Genomic DNA, 25,630 nt, shown 5'->3' on the forward strand with positions numbered 1-25,630 from the left:
CTGAAAGCAAAAGTTCTTTTTTCTTCTGTGATGGAACTACTTTGGTATAGAACTACCTTTATTTATTATACATGGGCCTGCTATGCCAAGACGTTCAGTCCTTTCAAATGCTTTAGCTGTCAGACTGATCCCATCCGATTTTGCCTGAACAACATCATCATGATTGAATCCACTCTCAGATGTCGTCATTGGTCAAACTGAGCTGGAGCTGGTCAAAGTTATTCAAATTATGCATACCTGTAGTACGCATACATACAAGAGCCATCTATGGATGGAGTCATGTGTATGTCAGGGCAATGAAGATCTCAGTGTCTTTTTATGCCTACAGCTGGTGCTCATGTAAGAAAGAGCTGCTGCCCCCACCAGTGGTCTGCTGCCCAGGGGAGGAGAAACTCGCCAGGGGGATGACCTTGACGGGGTCCTCCTTCTTACTACCGCAGTGTCTATCCAGGGTGTTGTAGAACTGCGGCCGGTTGATCCCTTTGTCCAGTTCATCTTTTTTGGGCACAGACCTGCCCAGGGTATGGCGACCATCCATGACCCCCATGCTGCCCATGTTAGCTTTGGCTCGGGCAAAGCTCTGCTGGAAGCCAAAAGAGGGCATTGTACCGGCGATAGCAGTGGTGGTAGGGGTGGAGGTGGGGCTGTTGCTACCTGGACCCTGGAACTGGGCCAGGGCTGGTGGCATCCAGCAGCTGTCGGAGTGGCCCAGTATCAGACACTCCTGGGTACAGGTCTCAGAGGCCTCAGCCAAGGCTTTCTGTAGGTTCACCTCGATGGCTGCAAAACAGGAAAAAAAGGAAAACAACATAGTTAATCCAACAGGTCAGAACATGCAGAGAGTGCAGCTGGAATGCCACAGAGTGCTGTAAAAGCACTGAATGATCTCATGAATCATATTGTAAATAGAAGAAAGTTGTCACCTTATCAGTGGTTGACCCACAAAATGTCAGCCTTTTAGTGAAATGAAAGTCAGTGATAAATGTTTCATTTCATCTTGTAATGAGAAAAACACCAGCAGAGCATTTAATTTCCATTGGTATTCCCACGACTCTGTCTGTTTACCTACAATATGCAAGGAATTCCCTGTAGCTTAATTAGAGTTAGAAAAAAAATGTCTCGCTGTTTGTGTCTCAGATTGGCTTTACTGTGTTAAATATTTAATGAACATCTTAACAAAGCATTGTTTATTTTAATCACTGTCAACGTGGCACACCTTAAACCCTTTTGATCTTTCGGAATCCAAAATAAATCTGGTCAAATAAGAAAAACTCAAATAGGAAGAAAAACACCATCATCCCAGGCCCCTGTGAGCATCTTTAGCATATTCAGGTACAATTAATAAACATGGCTAATTATGGCAGCATTCAAGTGGCGTGCATGGAAGGGAAGAAAAACTGAAAACTGAATGAGGAGGCGACTGGGCAAGGCTAAGCACTCAAACTATCTTATCTCATTATCCCGGCACTGACATCACATGTGAAATGAGTCTGGGATGAGGCCTCAGCATTGAGCCTCAGCAATAAAGCCTGTCAAGCCAGATAATTAGAATGTAAAACAGTGTGCACCAAGGCAACCAGGAGCCTGCAGTGTTATGTTTCCTAGGCCATGCAAAGGAAAGAGGGGTCCTCATTCAAACATCACATCATTCCTCTAGGCTTCAGCTTCAAGCTGTCATGTAGAAATTATTTAGTATATTTGCATAAGTAAGAATGCTATAAATAATTAAGCGCTCTTAGACCCTCGAACACAGGGATGACTATTTCCTTCATGCACACAAGTTCTGCATGCTCAGTGTAATTCTGCTCCACAGAAATCTACAAATCTTCTGGCCACCTTGTTTACAGTTTTATGGCGTTCTACAAAATGAAAATGAATATTCTGATTAGCCTATGTTAGTGATACCAGTCTGGCCTCCCAAAACTATCTAGATTGTCGTATAACGACCCAATGCACTCACTTTTTTTTTTTTTTTGCATTTCTGTGCCACTGCAGATTGAATAGCACAGCGTCAACTTTAATTATGAGAGCAGTGTCTGAAAATGAATCGCCTGGTATAAATTGTGAGGATATATTTGGAGTGCTCACGTGGAGTCAAATCTGTCCTCTCCATATTGAACTGGAGCCTTGGAACAGGAGTGTATAAATCCCCTGGGCGGTAAATGTGTCACCTTTCAGAGGGTCACTAACTTCATTAAGGCAAAAATGGATGCTGCTTTCTCATTCTCTGAGCTAGCACAACAGGGCCGGGCCAAGTCTCGGCTGTGCCCTGACTCAATCTCTCTCTGAGGCTTTTCTGCTGGTGGTAATGCCTTTTCAGCCTTGATGAGGTAATGCTGTTAGCATGAACTTCTTGTTTCACAAGAATGCGCCCGACAGAAACACACACATTCAAAAGTGCGTCTTTTGCTAGGTTTCCACTCTCCTCCTCGACTTTAAATGATCAGCGCAGCCAAAGGTGAAGCTGCCTTAAACGTAGCGTGCTTTGCAAATGAAAGGTAGTCTGTGGCTCTGTGACTTCACACAGCTTGAGCTCACAGCAGTTCTGTGTCAACAGCCTTCAGTGCCTCCAAATTCTGTATGCAATATTTCACATCTAGCCTCTCCAAAAGACATGGGCCTGTACTATTTTCTATTCCAGTGGGATAGTTTGGATAGGCGGTGGCGGGCTTGGGAGGGTGGGAGCACGGCGTGAGTGATGTCGCTGACAGCTCTGGTTGCTTTCGTCAGCTAGAGGTATGCCGCAGCCTGCTTGTGATGCCGCTGTCTTTTGTATTCAGGGGAAACAACTGTACCCCGCGGAGCTTTCGGGAGGAATCACACATCACTGACGCCACGGATCCCCTGATGCTGAGAACATTCTTTTCTACTTTCCTTCAAGGAAATTTGAATGGCAGACAAGTGGGGATAATGGCAAACAATTGGGTTTAATAGACAGCATGACTGGGATCAGACCTACTGTTCACATTTGAGACGATTCATCTTCACTGAGCGGTGGTGACGTGGTTGGAACAAGGCTGTGATACCTGTTCAGTTACTCTCTCCTATTGGCATCCAATACAAGTTCCCCCACACCTCAATTAACTGACTAAATAAGGAGGTATTCAATTCATGTCCCAGTCCAAAAAAGCCTGCAGGTTAAGTGAACCGCTCTTTCATGAGTATGTAATCTATTATCCATGGTCCTGTTGTGTGTTTCTAGACACCCTGGAGTGCCACAGTTCTCAGTTTCTAGTTGATCTTATGGTCATATGCAAGGTCAATACCAGTGGTAGCCTACGGCAATCTTGTTCTGCAACATCAACACATCCGTTGGCCAGCCACAGATCGAACACCGCTGCATCCACCTTCAGCTGACCTTCCATTCGTGCGGTCAAACATTACAGCATGTATAAACATTGGACATGTGTAAGAGAGAGGCATGAGAATACTGCATAGCATGCAAAGGATTCTGCTTATCATTATTTTTTTGACAATAAATAAAAGTACAGGACAAATCAAAGCATGTCATTCGATTGTACAAAAGGTGAGGTTAAAGTAGTGCAAATGTTTGAAATCTTTCAATTTAGAAATGTAAGGAGGTTGGTTTCCTTTGAATCCAGTCCAGTACACCACCACAGACGTGGTCTAGTAAAACCTGAATAGAAACTTTTGTGAAACCCCCTTGGAAAATTTTAAGTCTGGTCACGTGCAACTGCATGTGTTCCACTTGTTGTGTCCACCCCCTGTTCAAACACACTTTGTAAAATGCCAATCAGCTGGTGTGCAGCTGATTCATCAGTGATAATGTCCTTTTAAGTGCAGCTTTGATACTGAATCATCCCAAGGAAAAAAAAAAAAGTCCTAATTTGAAACAATTAACTGCCATGCATTGCACACCAGTGTTTTCCTGTGGTGGTGAATGGACTGTAGGCTTATTCTGGCTACATTTGTTGTGTGTGGCGATTCTTGTTTTGGATATTAATTCAGGTTGTAATGCTCAAATAATGAGCAGTAATTCAAATTTTCAGGCTCGTGCTGCAGCATGCTAATGGCGAGGTTACTGTACAAAGTCGGTAATATAAAGATAATTGGTAACATTTCGGCATCAAGGCGATGTCATAATGATTTGATTTAGTCACGACAAATGTGTGAGAAGTTGTTGACGTGCTGAAGATGTCTAGAATGTTGGCATTTTATGTCAAAGTATTGTATTTGACCTTTTTTTTTGTACTGATATGCTTTTAATCTCAGTTATTTTTCTCTCCGGTGGCCATCAAATTCACTAATGCAAATACAAGTTCTGACGGGCAGAAACACACACACACACACACACACACACACACACGCAGCCAGGATGCATATTAGCCGGCTGATAAGGGCTTTTAGCACAAAAGTATGAGATATTTAACATGACAGTTGATGATATTTACTGACAGAGCTAGTTGCATCTTGATGAGCTTCACATTAAGGTCTGCACACATCACGATTCAACTTATTATTTCAGCATGCACAAACTCATTACTGCTAATTAAAAGGATGATTGCATGCATCTAGGACATTAAGTTCCTCAAACAGCCATCAGGAAGGTGGACTAGGCCCTTGACTCATCCTACATTGTTATTTGGTGCAGTCTTTTCAACTTTTTAGCCAAATGAAAGCTTTATCGTGTCTTGCAGACTGCCTCTGTTTAAGCATGTATAGTCGTGGCCATATTTAAATTATATTTGTTTTATGTGTCACATGTGTGCTGTATCATGATTTAAAGGGTCCTCGTCCAGCCTTTAACTGCAGTCTGGTCCCCACTGTTGAAATCTTGTAAATCTATATTTTTTTCATCTATTGGACTCTCTTCATTTTATTGTCTAAGGTTGTGATAAATGGGCTGTCACTATGCAGTGTAGTTGTTTTCTTTTCTTTTCTGCAAAGACTTACAAAACTCGAAAGTTTATTTTTTCTACTTGCACAACATTTACAAAAGTGCAAGAGTTGATACATATTCCAGAATGTAACTATGCCAAGAAAAAACAACCACCTACCACCCAAAGCATTATCACTTAAAGCTCTGCCCTTTTCAGTGTCAATTAATTCGGACTCAACAGGTTTAATGGTGCCAGAAAATAAAAGACAAACGCAAACCAGCGTATATTTGGCAGTATGAGATGTTAAAAATGGAGAACTCGCCTTCCATCAAGAGTTATAGAACCATGCTGGAGTACTACTACAGCTGTCCTGAGTGCAAAAGTATTATCATTATCATATTATGTGTTCTTGTGTGAATAGGAGATGAGATGAGACGGAGAGTGAGGGAAAAGGAGACACAGAGGGTACATGAGCACGTGTCTCGTTTCTGGAGGCAGACCAAAAGACAGAAACACAAGAATGTGGAAGATTCTTTCAAACAAATAGAATCTCAGTGGAAATAATTGGGTTTGTAATTACCAAGACTTTATCACTTCGCTCGGCTTTATACTCACTCCAAACGTACAATCTGTATAAGCAAATGGATGGTCATTAATAATAATAGCGCTATTAAAACCCCTTGGTGTTGCACTGAAAAGAGAGATGCCATTACTTTCATCACAGTTCTGGCAATCATCATTTGAAGGAGAGCCTAATGTCTCACTTTCACAGAATTACAAATATGAGACAGCATGCTTAAATGCTTGATGCATTTCACCGTCCCTCCTCCTTTCTTTGGGCTCATATATGTGATGTACACTTATGACTGATTCATAGTTTTGAAGGAATTAAAGCTATATGCAATACTTACAAGTCCTGCATATACATTATTTCAACAATGAAATATGAATATGCAGGCTCGCCGACAAGGCCTGTGACTTCACTGGAAGAAAAGCCTGTCTCTATGGCAATGAGTCTGAAAATTAACTTTTCTCTGCACGTCAGACTCTAATGCTATTTGGTTTTCTTCACTTTTATCAGGAGAAGGTACAGTATAATCCCTCAGCGAAGGCCATAAGAGCTGTCACTGTCACTGCTGACAAGGGCGTGGAGGAGGAAGTAAATATTCCATTGTAGCAATAAAAACTTGCCGTGCTCCTTGGAAGGCAGTGATCAACTGCGCTGCAGAGGTCAGTAGTGCCATGTCGGAGGCTGATGCGTATTAAGATCTATAAGAAGCCGTGTTGCGGTAGACGGCTACAGAGGAATTTCATCAACAAATTTTTTTTAGAATGCGGAATGAAACAATAGAAATGTCTCCATACAGCCTGTCTCCACCTAATGGCCATTCTCATGAGTGATCTCATGGTTTTAGAGCTGCATGCCAGTAAACGTTAACGAGTCACCTACAATAATGGCGTAGTGGATTTTTCCACTGAAACATAAATTTCAGAGCAACTCTATGTAGCAGTGACACAAAGTGAGATATAAGAAATGGCAAGGCCATTGCTCCTCTTTTTCAACTGTTCAAACAAATAAAGCCACATGCAATGAATGGCCTTTTTTTAAGGAGACAATGTGACGCAGATAAGAGGGGAGCAAGGTTGTCCATATATACTCTAGACTAATTACTTTTGATGCATTTACTGAGACGCAATGAGTCTCTGAGTCACATACGTATTTATCAGCACTTGGGGGACCTATACAGTTCCTCGCCTGTAATCCATCTAGCCTTGTCTGCTCGCGACCCCTTTTGCTTTTCTCGTGTTTGACTCATTGTAACTGAAAGTAATTGCAAGCAGAAAACAACATCTAATGATTACTTTATCTGGGAGTCTGAGAGAGAGTGAAAAGTCACAGACAGGTACTTTCAACAAAAGGAGGAGGCCTTTTTGTTCCCGACACACAATTTCAGACAACAAAGAATATTATTGACTTGGCTGAGATTAGAACACCAAAACAAATGACAAAGCACAGCGAGAGGACAAAGTGCACAAAGAGAGAAAGGATCTCTTGAACAGCCCGGTGCCAAGCACTTGCTTCTTTCTTTTTGTTACCATTGATTAAAAGTATGTTGTAGGCTGAAGCACCCATTTCTCCACTGAGCATATACAACGCAAACACAATGCACAGACTTAATTTAATGTAGATTCCTTTACCTCCAAGATCACCTTTGTTGTGAAGGGGAGAAGAAAAACACACCACAAATTTTCATAAGCGTTTACAAAGAAGCAAGCCCCGACAGCAACAGCCGCAATTGTGTGATTTCCATCGACAGAGAGCACAGTTGGGAAGGTAGAACACAGAAACAGTTTTCTTCTTGACACTTGACTTTTCGTGTGTGACATTGGTTGATTACATCTCCTTCATTATGTTTGGACCACTATTGGGCCTCCCCTCCCGAGGACGAGATGCCGGTGTCACCATCAACACAATCAGGCCTGGCCAAATACCCAGCATGGGCCAGATAGATGAGAGGTGCAAACACCATAACAATCTGCAATCAGCGCTCATCACCACAGTGACACACAGAAGAGGAGGCGCAGGGTTTCTATGGGGGGTAGAAACACAAGACATGCTCATGTAGATGCGGCGCACACACACACACACACACACGCTCTCAGTTTAAAATCTCATACATGCACAGCCATTCATTCTCTCCTTTGTGAGTCTGTACTTGAAAAACATCGGACGATACTGTGGATGTGCTGCAGGTGTGCTGTCGCTGACAAGGAAGCAATACATAAATGCATATTTATAGGATTAAAAAAAAACCCATGAAAATCCACCTTAAAATTCATTGCACATGGATGAATGTCTGAACATTTCCATATGGTGTAGATAATGTGAGGTCTGGGAAATGAAAATAAAAAGCGTAGAGTGAAAAAGAAGAGAAAATAGTTTAGACGGATAAAGAAAGAAAGGGAAATAGACTGATTAAGTGGGACCTGACAAAGCTGTCTGATATTTGCAAGAAGATTGGATTGTTCCAGCAGGAATACTATCTAAACAACCATGATTTTTAGGAAATGACTTTGATCTAAAAATGTAAATGTCACTTATGATACTCTTAGCTTTCCTTTTAAAATCAAATTAGGATATGATTCGAAGCTTAAGTGGGTCCTCAAAGAATTAAACCTGTTGCGCGAGGGGCCGTTAGAACCGCTGGATGTTTCCGGATAATAGCTAATAAAAATAATAATAAAAAAAACCCAACAAAACAAGGCCTCTGCTTCGCATGATGGAGGAGAGACTGGAGAGACAAACTGTACAGCAGCCACCACTGTGCTACATCCCGTGTCATGTAACAAGCAAATTCATCACACTGACCCATTGCCCCCAATTATTATGGAAAACAAGAATGAATCAAATTAACATTGAAGAAGCTCTCGGATCTGGCAGCCTGTCTGTGTAGCCGATGGATTCAGCATGAGGAGAGGGTAATAAACAAGGTGCCACTGCATATGCTATATATCTTGCAGTCATTGATGATTAGCTCTGTTTTCCCTTAGCCATACATTACTGTTATTGCCTCCGTGGCCGGGCAGATAGGAAGTGGATACAAAGGCATCGTGAAGCCCATCTTTCAGGGGATAACTGGCAGGCTGAAAACCACTCAGCACCAGCGGCGGCATGAATTCAGTGCATGAGTGATCTGGGCATGCTGAAAATTGTAATCTCTTATACTGTGGCGGAGCTGAGAGGAGGACCTGCTGTACAGTTTTTGTTGTGTTTTTCGGGGGAGTGTGTTTACTGTACAGTGAGGTATTTCCGAGTGAAATCAGTCAGTGTAGTCGCAAAAAAAGGAGTCTCTCTTCAGATGTCAACAGCTCAGGTCCCGGTGTTTTGTCCTACTTGGCAATCCTAAAAACGTGTAATCTATATGAGGTGTCAGTGTCAGGAGCAAACACTCATGCTATCCCTCTTCTGTTTCCTTTTCCTTCCTCATCTTCCAAATATTTTGTGGAGAGCTTAGGCATGAATGCAGACTATGCAGGTATTAGTCACAGTTTTTAGTGCTGAGAAAACTTATATTTGCAATATCAGGGTGTAGTGTAGCATGGTAAAGGTTTTAGTATGAGGGGCAGACTCTCTCCAGATCCCCCTGTGCATGTACACTTTAAAGGTTTTCCTTTTCCGGAGCGCCACAGACCCTCCTCCGGGGACAACTATTAATTTTTCACCGAAACCTCCCCTGAATAATGAATTCTGTCCTATTTATACGCTGTGATAAGTCCACTGAATGTCTAAAAAGGGGTTATCATGAAAAGGGTAAGGCTTTCAGAGAAAGACCTGTTCCTGCTTAACATGTTTAATTCATCCGCATCGCCATGTTCTTGAAAGCAGAAGAAAAGTCATATAATGTATCACTGGCAAACATGAAAGCAGACACAAGCGGCACATTCAAGAAATCACAGCTTTACTTTTACTGTTTTGATGTTGACTGTCACAATCCTCCACCCAAACACCAGCCGCTGAAAGTTCAGATATATGCCTTTTACTCCTCCGGGCCCTGCTGACAGATATGCTCTCACTGAAATCACAGAGGTACTCAGTGGCTTGTGTTAATGTTTCTGTCACTACACACTTTATTTGGGGTGTGCTGAGTGCAGGCATTGTCAACTAACATTCACAACAGCAAGAGCGACAGATACAGATACACACACGGAGAGAGGCAGAGTGTGTAAAATGGCAGTTGCTGGAACATAAGCAAAAAAGGCACAGAGTGTAGCCCATAAATAATGCAATTAAACAGGAGCGTATTTTAAAAAATCTCTGAAGAAAAGAAAAAAAATCAGCTGGAACTGCTAAACATTTTCAATGCAAAGTCATTTGATAGTTAAGGGTAAAATTAACTACAGTTATTATAACTTTTTTTTGGTTTTACTTCCGAAATTGTCTGTTTAAATATGCAAATGAGGTATCACCTAATTAAACGCGCTCTAATGAGAATACACTTCCAGAGGAGGAATCTGAACTAAACACCTAAATGTGTATTTTGGACATTTTCTTTTCACTAGTCTGGAGGAAGACATATTGTGGAAGGAAAACAGACAAAAATCCCCAAAACCGACTAGTGCATTAAAAACACGATGTCTTTGCCTGTGGTGTCTGGCTTTAAAATAACTGTTGCTGTAGTGACTTCAGGATAGAAGAAGTCTAGTTTTTGCTGCTGTTTGTGTCTGCACTCTAAGTGAAATAAACCATTCATTACAGTTTCACTCTCAGACCAAATAACCATAAGGCTGTCTGTTCATAAACACTGTTACCCTTAAGTAAACACAATTAAGTGACTTTGCCGCCTACATTACCAGTATCACACAGTGCTATTAACTGAAGCACACAATAAAGATGAGTGGTGATCTTATTCAATATTGTATTTTTTTTTGTATAGTGGAATATAAATGCAAATATAATTGCTATTATAACTGAATTTAATTAGGATTGGTTAGTTATGAGTCAGTTCAGTTCTGCTTATATACTGAGAGTAATTACATGCATTGAATAACTGATTATAATAAAGGAATGGCCATATCTAGTTCCTAAAGATAATTAGCTGTATTCCTGTTATATCTGATCTGAATATGGCATCTAAGAGCATCTCTTTGGCTTCTGAACAGTCTCAATAGAAAAAAAAATAAAAGAATCATTATAAAATAAAAGGACGAGAGCAGGAAGTAGGTTCGCTGATTGTGTTCTGTCTGTGATGATGAAGAGAATGCTCCAGTGGCTGCAACAGTCCACAGAGGAGGAGAATGTGAAAATAGCCACGCAACTACTTTGCTCTAGAGACTGCAAGCAACCCATTGACCTCAATGTCTTTTATGCCGTATAGCCTCGAGTGCTAACTATCACATATTAACACCCCGCGTCTTTGATTTTGTGTGCCTGTCAGGCCCCGAGGACGCTTGTATATATTGTCTCGGGGTGCCATCCTCTTTGTGTCAGCTGTTTCGTCCTCCTCTAACACGACAAACACCCACAAAGAGGCAAGGGTATGTCACATTTCCTCTGCCTGGCATCTAGTATCGACTCTAATGTTGACATGTCTTAGCAGAGCCTGGGGATGGCATGGAGAGAGAGAAAAAAAAAAAAAAAAAGCAACCCCTAAATGTCACTAACATGTCCGGGTGTTTGTAGAATTGCGGGAGAAAATTGCCAGGGCTTCCTGTCTTACCAGTGCCACCGCTCCGATGACATCACTATAGCCAATTTCATCCTGCAGTTTATTTCGAGCTGCTGTGTTTTTGTGAGCGCGTGCACGGCTGTGTGCACGTGTGCGAGCGGGTGTGTGAATATGTGACAGAGAGAGAAACAGGCTCGCTCTCTATGTAATTCAGTGTGCGAAGGCACCAATACCCATCTCTATGATAATTTCCTATTCACTATGAGCAAAGACAGCAACACTGATACAATTCATTTCCCCTTTATTAACTGGTGCGGAAATGTTGGGCCCCGCGGAAGTGACTTCTGAAGTCTTTCAGGGCTGAGGGCTGGCAGAGTTTGTTTTACGGGTGGGAGGAGAAAGCTACTAGTACAGGGTAGATGATTTTGGGATCCACGCATCCATAATATTGCATTCGCCAGGGAAAAGATGCTCAGTTTCTATGAGTATTTAGCGGCCATTGCAAGAGACTGTAGGTCATAGCATATAATTTCTGACGGTACGCTCGCCTTATCTAAGAAAAAAAAAAAAATGGCCGGTCACCTCTCTAAACCTCCGGCAAAGTTCAGTATCATATGTCTTGTTTGCATTACTTGATTGAGTTTCATGTGTGACATCCAGAATCAAGTCCAGTCAATCACGGTGACATTCAATTCACCAGAATTGATGACTTGCCACCGGTCTGCCATTTTTATCTAGGGCTGATGCTTTCTTTATTTTTCATCATCCCAGACTCGTCCTCTCTCCACTCTGATATTGCTAATTATTTCAAACTATCAGGTAGACAGTTTCAATTTCAATTAAATCTTGTCTTCTCTACCGACCTTGGGGTGGAGAACAGGGTTGCGCTCTTAGCCCTGACCCGTTATGGGTGCCATTTAAGAAGAAATTTAAACTCAGTTTTAGCCTGACTTCGGAGAATACACGCCGAGTTCACCCTTGTCAAGACAGAAGTGCGTTCAGTGTATGCATTCCAGAAACACACTTAATGTGATAATTGAAAGGGCACAATTAAAGCTTCAAGGCATAACTGGCTACTCCGATACACCCTGGGCTAGCTGTGAAGGGTGCATTTACAGCCATATGCAGCCAATCTAGCTGTCTAGTATGGGTTATGAATCTTAATGCACCAATATTACGATAACATATTGGGTGATAGTAGAGTACGAACACATTCTTTACAGCATTAACAACAGGGTAAATGTAGAAATAAAATAGTTGCTGTCGATGTAGCAAATGTATGTACTTCATAATAATGTATGGAGATTTAGGAAAAACCACAAGGCTGCACAATGCCATGTAAATGGAAGAACAGACCCTGCTGCAAAAAATAATAAAAAAAAAAATAGAGGGCACCATGTATGTAAGAAAAACAATTACGTGATATTGACAGCTAGTGCAATCAAAGGCTCCCCTGCCAGACTCAATGAGGTGCCAATCAACTGAGTGTCTCTGCCTCGCGTTGCCGCTGCCGCCGCCGCTGCTGCCTTTCATTTTCGAGTCAGAGGAGATTCTGCCGTGGTGAATCATCAGTCAATAGCTCAGAGCTGATGGTTAATGCTGATTGATGACATTCACCCCCCACCCCCACCTCCACTCCCCAGCATTATCTGCAATAAACAGTCAGGGTGAAGACAAAATTAGGCGGGGAAAGAAGAAGAAATAAGCAGGCTCATTAAAATCATCATTATTGTTATTAGTAGTAGTTGGAGTAGTAGCAGAAGTAGTAATAGTAGTGAAAGTCTTGTTAAATTGTTAGTTCCACTAATTTTAAAGCCTCTGTCATCATTTCTGTTTTGATGGGTTCATTGTTTCTCTTTGCAAGAAACCGGTTCCTCATCCAACGTTGCTAAAGGTCGTCCATGATTGATTCAAGCTACAATTAAAATGATTATTAAAATAAATGATAAAGCACCACATGCTTTCTCTTTATTGTCCCATGAAATAATATTGTGAATTAGAATGTCACTCAAAGCGTGGCTTTAGCCGGCACAGTGCACAGGCGCTGAGGGACAATTTAGTACACGCGTGTAATTAAAGTGATTCTATCGAATGTGACATTTCTATCGCCGCAATGGTCAGCCGCGCTTTACCTTCGCTTCACCTGTGGCGGCCCACTCACGGCCAGAATAAGAGGACAAGATCGCTCCTCGACAGCGAAAACTTCCGCGGAAGTATCTTAATGTGAATTTACGTGGAACACGGCAATGGTGAGCTGTAACAGGCACTTTCTAACCCAGAAATGTCAAGCAGGAGGAGGAACACTGCAACAAAACATAGGTAGGTATTGAATTGGCTAGAAGTGTCACCCCTAGAAAGAAAATAGCATTATTTTCTCCTCCTCCTTCTGTCTTCCCCTCCACTCTCTCTGTCTGCCTCCACCTCTTGTTATTCTTTCACTTATACACTTTCTTCTTGCTGTTTGTTTGTTTGGTTTTTTTTTAGATTTTGCTCTCGTCTGGAGAGGACAGGTGTAGGTATTCTGCCTTATAATTAAAGCAAGCGTCGGATCAGGCTACTTCCTCTGCAAGTTGTCCGCACAATATGGAAAAGGCATCCAGTCTAAAGAACAGGCTTTATGTTGGACACCATCCAGTGATGGTTTCCTACAGCGGTGTTTGGAGCATTTCTTTCATTATGTCTCCTCCACTCCTCACCCACACATCCTCTCTTATTTACAGTGGCTCTTATTTACAGGCAGTCGACATATCCAAGTCAGGCTTAAGGAAGGCTGGGTGTTAACCATCCATCTCTTTGACAAGGAGAATAAACTAATTTTCTAATTTGCAAGCATATGACCCCAGTCATCTCTATTCATAATTCATTATGGAAATATAATCAGACATCATACCTCGCCTAAGATAACACTGAGATGTTAAAAAAAAACCCCACTGCATGTTACAGTATTGTATGAGAGACCTTTAAACAAGCTATCTTCACTGCTGAAACAATCTCAACAACGTGTTCGGTGCTTAGAGACTGCGAGGAATATGTCGGCTCCCATCCGCTTCATTTCAATTGCTCTTTGATTCATATAGGTCTTTAAAGAGCAAGGTGGTACAATTACCATTTTAAGTGGTTAACATGCCCCAGCTGGTATTTCTTTCCATTTTCATCTGAAATATTATTCATTTTCACTATTAAGCATGTTGAGAGCTCTTCTCCGGGTTCGCTGGGCTATATTGTACATCTTAGCCACGAGGCGCGATAAACAGACAGAAAGCTCCCAAACCCAAGTGGCAAGAGGGGAGTAATCATTAAGAAACAGCCACCTAGAAACACTTTCGCGTCAAAAACAATTATCAAGAAGTGAAATGCTATGAGGAGCAAATCACAATGATATTCCGTATACAACACTTAACTCCGCGTCTATTCCTCGTTCAGTCCGCACTTCACAGAGAACACAACAAAGAATTGTAAACTCTACTGGCAGAAGAAGAAAGGGTATTAATTTTCCAACCTGGAAAGTGTAAACTGAAAATACCTGTGAAGTGGATAATTCTGTCTGGGGGAGACATGTATTTTCCCCTTCCTTGTGTCAACACAACTTCTTTTGAGGTGTGCAGCGATGTCTGTATGGGCCTGATAAGTCTCTTATTCTCAGCAAAGAGTAATTTGCAAAATGCAGACGGCTGTACACAGACTCTCCACATTGTTAATTAAATCATTCTGCCTTTGATGTTTTCCCAGGTTTTAATGGGAAAATAACACAATTAAATAGGATGCTGTCTTCCCTCCTTGTGAAAAGAATGATCCATGGATGGCGCATCAATTATTGAAGATGAAATACTGTAAATAAATTAAATTAACCATAAATAAAACTGCATGACTGCCCACTGAAAGCAAAGTATTGTTTCTCTTTAAAGCTGTCAAGGCACTGACTTGTGAAAGCAGGCGTTTATTATTCACACTTATTTGCACCTTATACCTGTTGCCAAATGAACATTGACCATATGGTCAGGCAACAACAAGTCTTTTAACAGTCATATGGTTGGAATGTAATCCATATCCTCCCTGAATCCAACATGTACTCATCCATGTACGTCAGGCCTCTCCAGTAAAGCTAATTCTGAATGAAAAATGAAAAAATGAGAGGTCGCTGAGTTGAAATGGTGGTTTGGAGCCCGATGATTGGGATTATAATCACCAGAATACACCTGTCAGCCTTTTCTCCCCTCCTGCAACCCGCCTCTTAATTTGATCAATAAAGATGAGTTTCTCTCCATAATGAAATTCACACTCAATCACAAGTTTGTCAATGGCCACCATGAAAGGTCAAGCAATAAAAGGAGATTTTGTTTCAGGGGAAAAAAGAGGCTGCCTAATGATTTTGCACTGCTCAACATGGGGCTGCTAAAAAAAGAGTCTCGCCGAAAGTATGACGCCATACATTTCGTTTAGTCAATAACGTCCTGGGCCACGAACGTACTGCCAGTGTTACATGCTGACCTTTATATGAATCAATCCACTCATCAAAACACGCTGTTTGAAGAGTTAAGTCTGCAAATCAAGCGAGGAGAGTGTATTTTCCAAGTAGGGTCAAGCTGATAACAGATACAGCCCCTAAGGTGTTAATGGCAGGCTGATTATCTGAATGGTTGGTGTTTTTACCCCAACCTCTAATTACTTCCAAGGCTAGTCTTTGAAAAAGCAATTATGAGCTGGGCCAAACTGTAAATCTCACTTTAACGGTCCAATACTTTTATAATTCATTTGGTCTTATTTGCACAATATAAGCAATAAGTAGATAAAGAAATAGATTAAAAAAAATCTCACTTTCTTCACATCCTGTACAATGTGCCTTTATGTCCATATCCCATTCAAAATGAAACGCCTATTATAACTCACCTCCGCAGTAGTTTAATCTACTGAACACTAAAGACATTTACCCCTGTAGTCACTCCTGTAACGTATTAACCTGCAACACTCTGATGCTTCATCACACGCACACACACACAAAACGCATTACTTATTTACTTGTCCCTTTTACACATAACATCCGTGTCATATAAAAGCTAGTAAATGAGTAATATTAAGCACATTATCTCAAGTGAGCACACCAGGAAGTCTCAGTCAAACTCTCCTGAATCTTTGCATGTATCCACCAGAAGAGGGCATATAGGCTCCCTCAGTGTCTCTTTTCACTGTCTTGCTATATTGAAAAGTTACTTAAGGCCTCACTAATGCTGCAGCTAAGCCCCTTGATGTGCTATTCGGTCTGAGGTACCCCTGCAGGACTCTCTGTTGCAGTGTGTTACCAGCAATACATCCACCCAGACATACATAAACCCCTCTATCAAAAAATGTGCAATGGCTTTCTTCAGTGATCACTTGTCAGGATGTGGATTTTTGACTTTTTGTAGTCCTCCTTGAACAGTCATGTGCCCACAAAAGGAAAAAAAGCAGGATTTGTATTGTATGTCTTATTGTTTTCTCATATGCTGATGAATATATAGATAGATAGATAGGTAGAGAGAGAGAGAGCGAGAGAGAGAGATTGCTTAACCCTTATATCCATTACTAAGATGCATGCATTGAGTAGCACAGGCCAGGTTTCACATTTATCAGCCTCACACAAACAAAGAGGTTCAGTGTCATTTAATTAACATACTTCAGTCTGACATAGTCAGAGCTGCAGGTGAGGTCAGATTATTTTAAGCCATCTTGTAAGATGGCGAAGGTGTGAGGTGCCTGCTTAAATGATGTGTCCTGCTCCTGTCTAGCCACAGATGTCCAAAAACAACTTGACAGCGTGGCCCCACAGACAGGCCCAAGATTAATGATTTGTGACAGCTTCAACGAGCCAGGATATGAACAGTCGTCCTGCAGCCATTACATAAGTAGAAACAGCTGTTGTTTCGGCGGAGGCTTTGATTTCTTACTGTACCCGCTCCTCATAGAAGCGTGGCAGGAGAGGGGGCCTCTCGTCTCGTAGGCTGAACAATATCGTGCAGGCAGCAGGTTTTGTCGAGAGCGAGCCGGTGGCTGCAGCATCTAATATCTAATGTCCACTCTTCCTTGTACCCTCAAATATTAAGACATCACTGAAAACAACTAACTGTATCTATGTAGTCCACACTGATGGCTTTGGAGGCTCCTGCCAATGCCTGTTGTGTAATTATAATAGCCTGAATTATGTTTGGCAGTAATTCTCCAGCACAGACTATGTTGTGATTAGCATGGGCATGAATGGAGCTAGATTAAACCCAGTTGGAGAATATAGTGAAGGAACTGCAATTAGACACAACATTATTCCTTTTCTATTTGATTCTGAGAACATTGCCTTGTTCTGCCACAATAGGATTTAGATAGCCCAATTGTAATGAAAGCCTATTTTGAAACCTGGTGAATGTACAGAACATGACGAACCACTTTGTTTCAGCAGGACAAAAGACAGGCTTGGCATGTGTTTTCCAACAATTGGCGTGGCTTGCTGTGTCTGAGGCTTTTCTTTTTAGATCACCCCAAAGAGCCATACAGAGGGGCTTTGAATGGGTGTCCTGAAAACAGTCAGGAGATTGCTTTGTTTTGGAGGTACAAATGCCAGGTTGAATCCCTTTGAATGACCATCTAATTTAGTTTGTTCTATCATCACTCTTTTATTATGAGCTTTTATACACTTATTCTGATTCAGAAAAAAAGTCCAGCTATTCAGACTTTCATTTAACAAATCTTTAATTTTGTGCTCAACAATTAACGTTTCACAAAAATTGCAACAAAAGGATGACTGCCCAATTTTAAATATTATTTTGCCCCATTATGACGTACTGCGCGACCAAAACTGAATGCATGTTTTCCAGGAAAGCTGTGTAACACATCCTGAAAACAATTAACGATCCTTCCCCATTCACCTTTTGTATTGTTCTGTGTCAGGCTTACAAGATGTCAGTGTCTGGGTTTGCATGTCTGCATGCACTGTCCTTGCTTAGGATTCAGCAGATGGAACCATGGGATGGAGGTTATCAGCCATCCCATTCCCCTCTGGACTGTAATTCGTTGTCGACAATGTGCTATGGACCCTAAAGGCCTGCCATCTGCTTACTTTCGCTCCTTCCAAAGGTGAGAAATTTCAAACCACCACCTGGTTGATGTTTTAGCCGTGCGTGCCACCTAGCCGCTAGTGCCCACGTACATACTGTGTAAAAATAGAACGCTGATATGCAATAAAAGAATTCTGAATAGCTAAATGTATTTTAGCCTGCAAAACTGCATATTCTAAGTGGTGCCGGGGAAATCTTGAAAATGATTTTAAAGTTTACAACAAATAATTCCGATCTTCCTACTTGAGTTTTAATGAGGATTCAAAGGGTAAAAAGAAAAAACTGACTAACTCAAATATGGAATGAGATTATGTGTTTAGAGAAGCTATTCAGAGTGGAGCTATGAGTTAACAAACCACCCACATTAAGATTGAGATCTCAAAGCTATTTATGGATTTTGGTACTGATCAGAAAGCTATGTGCATGATGATCACAGGTCTTGAGTTACTTTACACTGTATTCAGCCTTGAGACTTGAGTGCTTGCATGATAATAACTCCTGCAAGGACTTTTAAAACTTCAGCAAGCTTGAAGTAACCAGCAGGCTTCATATCTGTTGGTCCACTGAGGGGAAAAAAAGTGCCTCCTGTAGTTACTCTGTTTGCCATGGGCGACACACATTTACCAGTCTTAATGCCCTCCTAATACTTAACCTTTGGTGGTGCATAACAAAATGACTATTTTTAAGTTTACAAGAGCAGAGCAGGGCTGAAATAAAGCAAGTGGCCACATCAAACTTGCTCACTCACGCTCGGCTCATTCATAATGTGTCCAGTCATTCATGTTCCGCTCGCCCTCCGTGGTCACAGACTTGCTCGCGGAGGGAAGAAGAGTGTTCAGGCTTTGAACGGATGTCTTGTTGCTTATGGATCGTCACTGTGGTCAGAGATTGCGTTTTGACAGGCAAGCCCTCCTTAATCCTTGGTCACATCCAGTTGCCAAGTCAATGTGACCAATTTTCTCTTTGTGTGCGTTTGTGTGGTAACATTAGGGGGGGGGGCAGTGGAGATAACAAACAATACATTCATCTGATGCTGGATCTTGTACAGTATATGTGTTTCATGATTTACTTACTGATGATTTTTACCCCAAAATATTTTCAAAATTAACTGATTGGGAACACAAAAACACATTAAAAACACTTTAGTTATACAGATAGTACAGCTGTTTATTCAGCCGGTGGACGAAATGCATTACTGGAACACTACCAGTGTATTTCTGCAATCTCAGCAGTATGGACGAGACACAACAAATATTTCAATAATTCTGAATTTGCTGCCCAGATTTGCAAGTTAAGCAATAAACACTGTTGTGGAACAACTCTCCTCACATCTTTTGAATCTAAGCAGCTGATTCAAGCTGCCAATTAAGCAAATAATATATAAGCACGTACTGATCACGACTACTGTTTATGTACTGCAAAGTTGTGGCATTACACCCTGTAGTGCCATGCATTTTTTTTTTTTGCTGAGTTAAGCAGATCTAAAATGTATAGAAAACAGAGAGGTGACAAAACAGATCCACAGCGTCCCATGTGCCTCTTTACACTTAGATATTGAGCTCCTATCGCAAGCTTCCTGCCTAACCCTCTATACATCATCAAATTGATCTAGCGAGGGAGATTTAAGCCTGAGCTCGTTCCAAGGTCAGCTTGTGGGAGGCAAAGGCCATGGGTCACCTGTCTCCTCACACCTGCCCTTGATGTATCCCCGGCCCAGCTCCCTGAGGGCCCAAGAGATTCCTATTCTGCTGATGAGTTAAACCTGCCTGAGCCCCAGAAATCCACAGGCTTTCTATCGGCCGTGTCTGCTGCCGTGTACGACAGCAATCGCACTGCTTGGCTACATCAATCAATACCCGCGCAACGTGGACACAGCATGTTGCAGCTGATGCAGCCAATGCGTGACGTCCAAAGTTTGCCCAGCGAACCAAAGTTCATCCTGCAAAAACTCGAGGTAATTCATCATGAGATGGATTATTCAAAGAATCTTTGACTCTGCGTGAGCACATGGATTCCTCAGGAGGCATAATCTCATTACACTAAATCACTCATTCCCTTGATGCATGGATAGGGAGAGCGGTAAACTGTGTTGCCATACAGTAAGTTTGCGAGTTGCTAAGTATAGTGCATTCAGCCCTCAGAAGCTGTGGACAGAAGGTATCCTCTGGGCGCTCGGAGAAATACTACGCATTAAATGGAGCGGCAAACTTTCTCTTTTTTGAAATGGGGCATTATGTATGCATGTGGGGATGTTTGTTAAAAACCCTTGTCTGCTGTCAGGCTTCACCTCCTTTCCCCTAAGCTCAGAGAAGGAAACGTAAGCTGTTTACAAATACAGTATGACAGGTTGGATACTGCTAACTTAAGTTTTCATGTCAAAACCTGTCAGTGACATTTAACAAGAAGAAAAAGCACGTCAGATCTAAACTGCTCCCAGAAAAAAAAAGACCAAACCAGCTGACATGTGGATGAAAATAGCACTTAACCTGGAATGCACTGAAGGATTTGTTCAGAATACAAAGAATGAATTCTATACATTTGATGCTACGTTTTGACCTGACCTAATATATATATTCACACTTGTCATATGCTACCGTAATCTTATAATTACTCATTGGGAAAGCAAATGACTTAATTGGATTATAATGACTTATTTTGTGTGCCGATGAATTGAATTGTATGTTGTATTGCAGGTGCCCTCATGTAATTCGGTGCCACAAATATGCCTTTCTTGTCCACCTATAGCAGAATGTATACAGGAAAAATATTGAGTTTGTGAGAAAGGCTTCGGGCTGTTCTGAGTTCAACTGGGAATAGATTTTTTTTTTTTTCAAGGGCAGTGTGCAATCATGGAGCTGTGTTATTCCCTATGATTGCCAGTCCACTGGCAAAATGCACACACACACACAAACCACACACGTGCACGTGGCGAGGCGGTGTGAAAATGCGACTTCACAACATCAACAAAATATTCAGAGGGAAGATCAGAGTGAAGAGACATCAGACACTCAAGTCCAGGTGATATTACCATTTTTCTGCATCAGTCTGCCCTTTTCCATGGCCCAGCAGTTGTGCTCTTTGCACTGTGGATTAGCCAAGTCTGTTGTCAAGGCAACATGACGGACATAAAAAAATGAAAATTAAGAGGCTTTTAGGGTTACAAGAACTTCTCAATGTGATGCTGGAGCAAAACAGGTCACTCTAAAAGCAAACAAAGAGGCGGAAAGGGACGGAAATAAGGATTCAGTGTGCAGTTTCAAAATAAGTAAGACGGATGACACCTTCTGACCACATAAACAAGCAGGTAGAATTTTGATGCAACATTATGAAATTTTGTATTTTTTGTGGGAAAAAAACCCCAATCAAGTCTCATACTCTTGTTCCACACATATATGCAAAACAACCAAAACATTGTTTATTATTTACTGTCCACAGGGATGTTTTGTGTTTCTATGAGGGCAGACCACAGCTACCTTTGTTAATACCAAGAACACTGCACTAAAACTCCATGCATATTGCTCAGTTGTGGTAGTCAGATTAATTCCTTCTATTAAGTTACCAGTTTTCGGATTTTTAATTTTCCTAACTTTCTGATTTGTGTGTGTATATATTTTTGCTTGCCTGCAGTGCTTTAGGGGCCTTAGTAATGAAAGGGAAACAACTTCAAAGAGATTAACTCATCAGCTTTGGATAATAATGAAACAATGGATAGAACGTCATTTTCTCCTCCTGTTGCAGCCGCTGTATTAGAAATCAGGAAAGAATATTTTTGTGTAATTTGATTATATTTTCTCCCTGCGTGTCTCTGTCTCTCGCTTTCATTTATTTTTTTTACTCGCCGTTTATTAGAAGGAAGAATTCAGGGCAAAGACAGTATAATGGCTAACAGCCAATGAACTAAACAGCGGTTTCAGGAAAAACCCACTCTAATTGAGCCTGAGATCAGAGGCTATTGTTCCTCCATCACTGCAAGCAGCAGTGAAAAGTCAGGGAGATCATAAACTCAATTGCAGGGAGAAATATTTGTTTTCCACTGCAACTTACAGAAGCATCTAAGTTTGTTATTCAGGAACTCAGCGAACAGCATATCAGGGAAAAGTATATTAGAGAATGATACAAATGTTCAGCCTGGACTGTGGGTGTAGAATGGCTTCGAGCTTGTTAAAAGGGCCTGGTCAAGTTATGTCGGATTTCAACAGCCATTCGCACAGATTGACCTCTCCGGCATTCCGGAGGCCCATAAAGCCTGATTCATCACCCCTTTCGCTCGCAGAGGGCACGCAGACGGCAGGGAAAGAGCAGCGCTCAGGTATGCTAAAGTCATCCATGATGGAATCTGTCAACTCTGCAAATGGCTCCCTTTCGCCCTGCTGCCTTGTGTGTTTTATCAGCTGAAGGAGTCTATGACAGAAAGTCTATTGAACTCTGACTGTCTCTCCATACAAATGATTTCTTTCCACTGAGCAACGTTTGCGTTAGGACGGAGCTTGATTATCAGTCAAATTTGGTCCTGGTTTGACATTAAGAGTAAGAACTAAGGAGGTGGTCCTTGTCAAACGATCCGCCCGCCTTGTTTGCTGGGAGCATCCCATCTCCTCTTTTTCTGCTTCTCTCTAGTAATCATAATTATATTGGAAAATTCTGTTTGTTGCAAGACTGCTGACAACCCTTGAGAATGAAAAAATGCAATTTAATAATTTGCGGCTGCAAACACATCTTTAAGCGCAGCAGGATTTGGGGGCAGAAAACAACAGGTGGGCTTTAGCAGCATTATGATTGCTATTGGATAATCTTTTGAGTGACAGAAAACAAGCTCAGAGGCCCAATGAAGTTTTCCCCAGATGGATATAGAATGCTTTACTCTGGTTAACGGACCTATTTATTCCTGCCATTCAACAGCATTATCTCCTGCCTGTAAATATAGAACTACGATTGACTGACGCAGTGAATTCACCATCACTAGATGTTCAAAACCCTTTGTTCATTGGTTTTGGTTAATGAATAGCTGAGCTTGGGATATATCTTTAAATATGCATGAAATATTAATTCTTAATTCTGACTCTAAAAGCCATTCTTTTTTCATGTCAGATTTTTTTTTTTACCCCACAGATGCTCTGACATGTATTCCAAGTATTTATGCTGTTGATAACAAGGAAAACTCTCAAAAGGTAGAGAAGCCTAAGGATTTCTTTTTCCTCCTGAAAGTCTACCCCTGCGTTGCTGTGGTGGAAAATGTGTGTTGGATTCGGGCATACCGAGTGCTAGGCTCCCTCCTCACATTTTGTTTCCCTCCGCTAGTCCAATTTCATATTGATGAGCTCTGCAGCAATTCAAATTGCATGTCTTCTTTAAACATTTAACTAGCAAAGAGAGCAATCACACTCTTTGCTCAAATCCTGCCTCTGTTGAAAAATGCAAATGCCATTGCTGTGAGAGTAAAATCAGAAAGAGGTACCTGAAGAAGTTCAGATATTTCGTCTAATTGCAGCTAGGCTTTGTCTGACAGGTGACATGACCTGGACACAGTAGCTTGTAAATGCACCTACACTACAAGTGATGCATCATTTGTATTTCAGCTTCCACCGAGGATCTATAGTAATATTGAATTGTAATTTGTATATAAAAATTGCAACTTGCTCTCCAGGACTTGCCATGTTACATATGTACTGCTCAATGGATGACAATAGAACAATAAAGTAGGATGCTTCTCTGATATTTGCAATGAAGTCCATAGAGAGATCATTGACACTTTTCCCAGAAAAAATAATAGGAAAATAAATAATAAATAGAGTCTTTCCTGTACTCTCGTGAGCTCAGTTCTGGCTCCCCTTTTCCAAACTGAAGTTTATATGAATTCTTAAAGAGAAAATGAAAACATACGTCTTTGCATCAGCGCTGGGTATGATATTGCTATGTTATTCCCTCATCATTAATAAAAACAAAATCAAGAGCAAAGGATTCTCCCTGCATTATCCTGCTGACAGCTCTTACTCAGTCCGTCTGAAATACCTAGATGTGACAACAATGTTCCAAGGCTGAATGTGTCAGATGGGGAAAACAGAATATGTCAAAGCCGCAGCATTAGTTGGCACAACACAGTCGAGCTCTGGGTACTTTTGCTTTTGGGGAAAAATGGGCCACAACTTGCTTGAACGAGGGTGAGCAGTAATTTCTGTAAATCATATGAAAGGAAGTAAATTGGAGAAATAACTAAATTGGTAAGGTCTGTTTTTTTTTCAAACCCTGCCTTTTATAATGCTCATTCTGGAAGCTCCCAAGGAAGCTGCTTAAAAATGATAATCCGAGAGAGGAAAGGAGAATCTCCACAGACCTGCCTCAAGCCCGCTTTCAACCCTATTAAGAAATATTATGCAGCCTTCCAAAGAAACCGAACCTCCAGCCTGAAACTCTGCCGCTGCCTGCGTGCCTTCCCTGGCCTCATCCTCTCTTGCTGAAGCATCAAAATAAAAATCTCACCTGCACCTGTCAAATAACTAATTGATAATTAAAGATTTATCTTTGACAGACTTTCATTCAACATAAGGTACAAGCATTCCAGTTTAATATTTTTTTCTAACGTGAAGTTCACATAATTGATCATTTTTGCAACTCCCCTATCGCTCGTTTTGGGAACGTTAGCCTTAGCTCACCAGGCAACATTGACTTCTTTCAGTGAGTTTATGCAATGATTTACAAGATTGGCAAAATGCCTGAAAGTTGTTCTTGTCCTGGATGTACCTCCAACAAGGAGGAAAAATACAGATCTTAACCCTACCAAACCAAGTCCCAAAACAGCACTGCATAGCAGAGTGCTCTGCCAGGCTTCGAGCTATACGCGCGGCTGCCTCGGGCAAACTGTGGGACTCCGCGTCATTAAATGGAGTGAACACTTCATACAAAGTATTGCGGATGTGTGCTTTGCTTTTCGGGTGTTTTTGTGCTTAAAAAGCATGCAGCACAGCAATCTTGATTCAGAAGTTAACCTTCCTCTTAGCAGTTTCAAACAAATGATTAATGTGCATTGGCAGAGTCAGCTGTCCTCTGTTACCATCTGTACCTGATGCGTCAATGCCGAACTGTAGCTGTCAGGCTGACTCTGCTGCTCCTGTCCAGCACTTTATGTTCACTGTATTATCTTTTTAGCAACAGTCAGAGAAATTATGTGGAGATTCAGTCAGATATGGATAGGCATTGTATACCCAGCATGCATCTCTTTGACAAGGTGAAGGCAGACAGGGAGGACCCTCGGAGGTCAAACCTGGCTTCTGCGCTACCTGAAGGCTTGTTATGGACCTTCTACATTTTGAATGAATGCATTAAAACTGTGCTATATTTGTTTTACATTACGTTCTATGGGTAAGGGCAGTGAATGATCCATTTGACTTCATGGAGATGGGAGGCTTTGAGGGGGTGCATTAATTGCGTGTACATGCTTGTGGCTGGGGGGGGGTGGATAAGTATTTAACAAGTTGAAGGGTTTTTTTGTGAAAATTCCATTCATAATGTCACACTGTAATATAACATAGGCTGCTTTAATCTGGAT

The 25,630-nt window shown here is 41.4% G+C and overlaps 1 protein-coding gene across 1 annotated transcript in view; it reads right to left on the bottom strand.

Moving 5' to 3' along the window:
• Positions 1 to 322: 322 nt before the first annotated feature.
• Positions 323 to 25,630, bottom strand: part of pcdh11 (protocadherin 11) — a 117,087-nt gene continuing 91,779 nt past the window's right edge. The window contains exon 6 of the mRNA XM_041944401.1: positions 323 to 780. Coding sequence (XP_041800335.1) covers positions 323 to 780 — 458 coding nt within the window. The remainder of the gene's footprint in view (positions 781 to 25,630) is intronic.

This window comes from Chelmon rostratus, chromosome 9 (genome assembly GCF_017976325.1).
Source record: "Chelmon rostratus isolate fCheRos1 chromosome 9, fCheRos1.pri, whole genome shotgun sequence".
NCBI classification, from domain to species: Eukaryota; Metazoa; Chordata; class Actinopteri; order Chaetodontiformes; family Chaetodontidae; genus Chelmon; species Chelmon rostratus.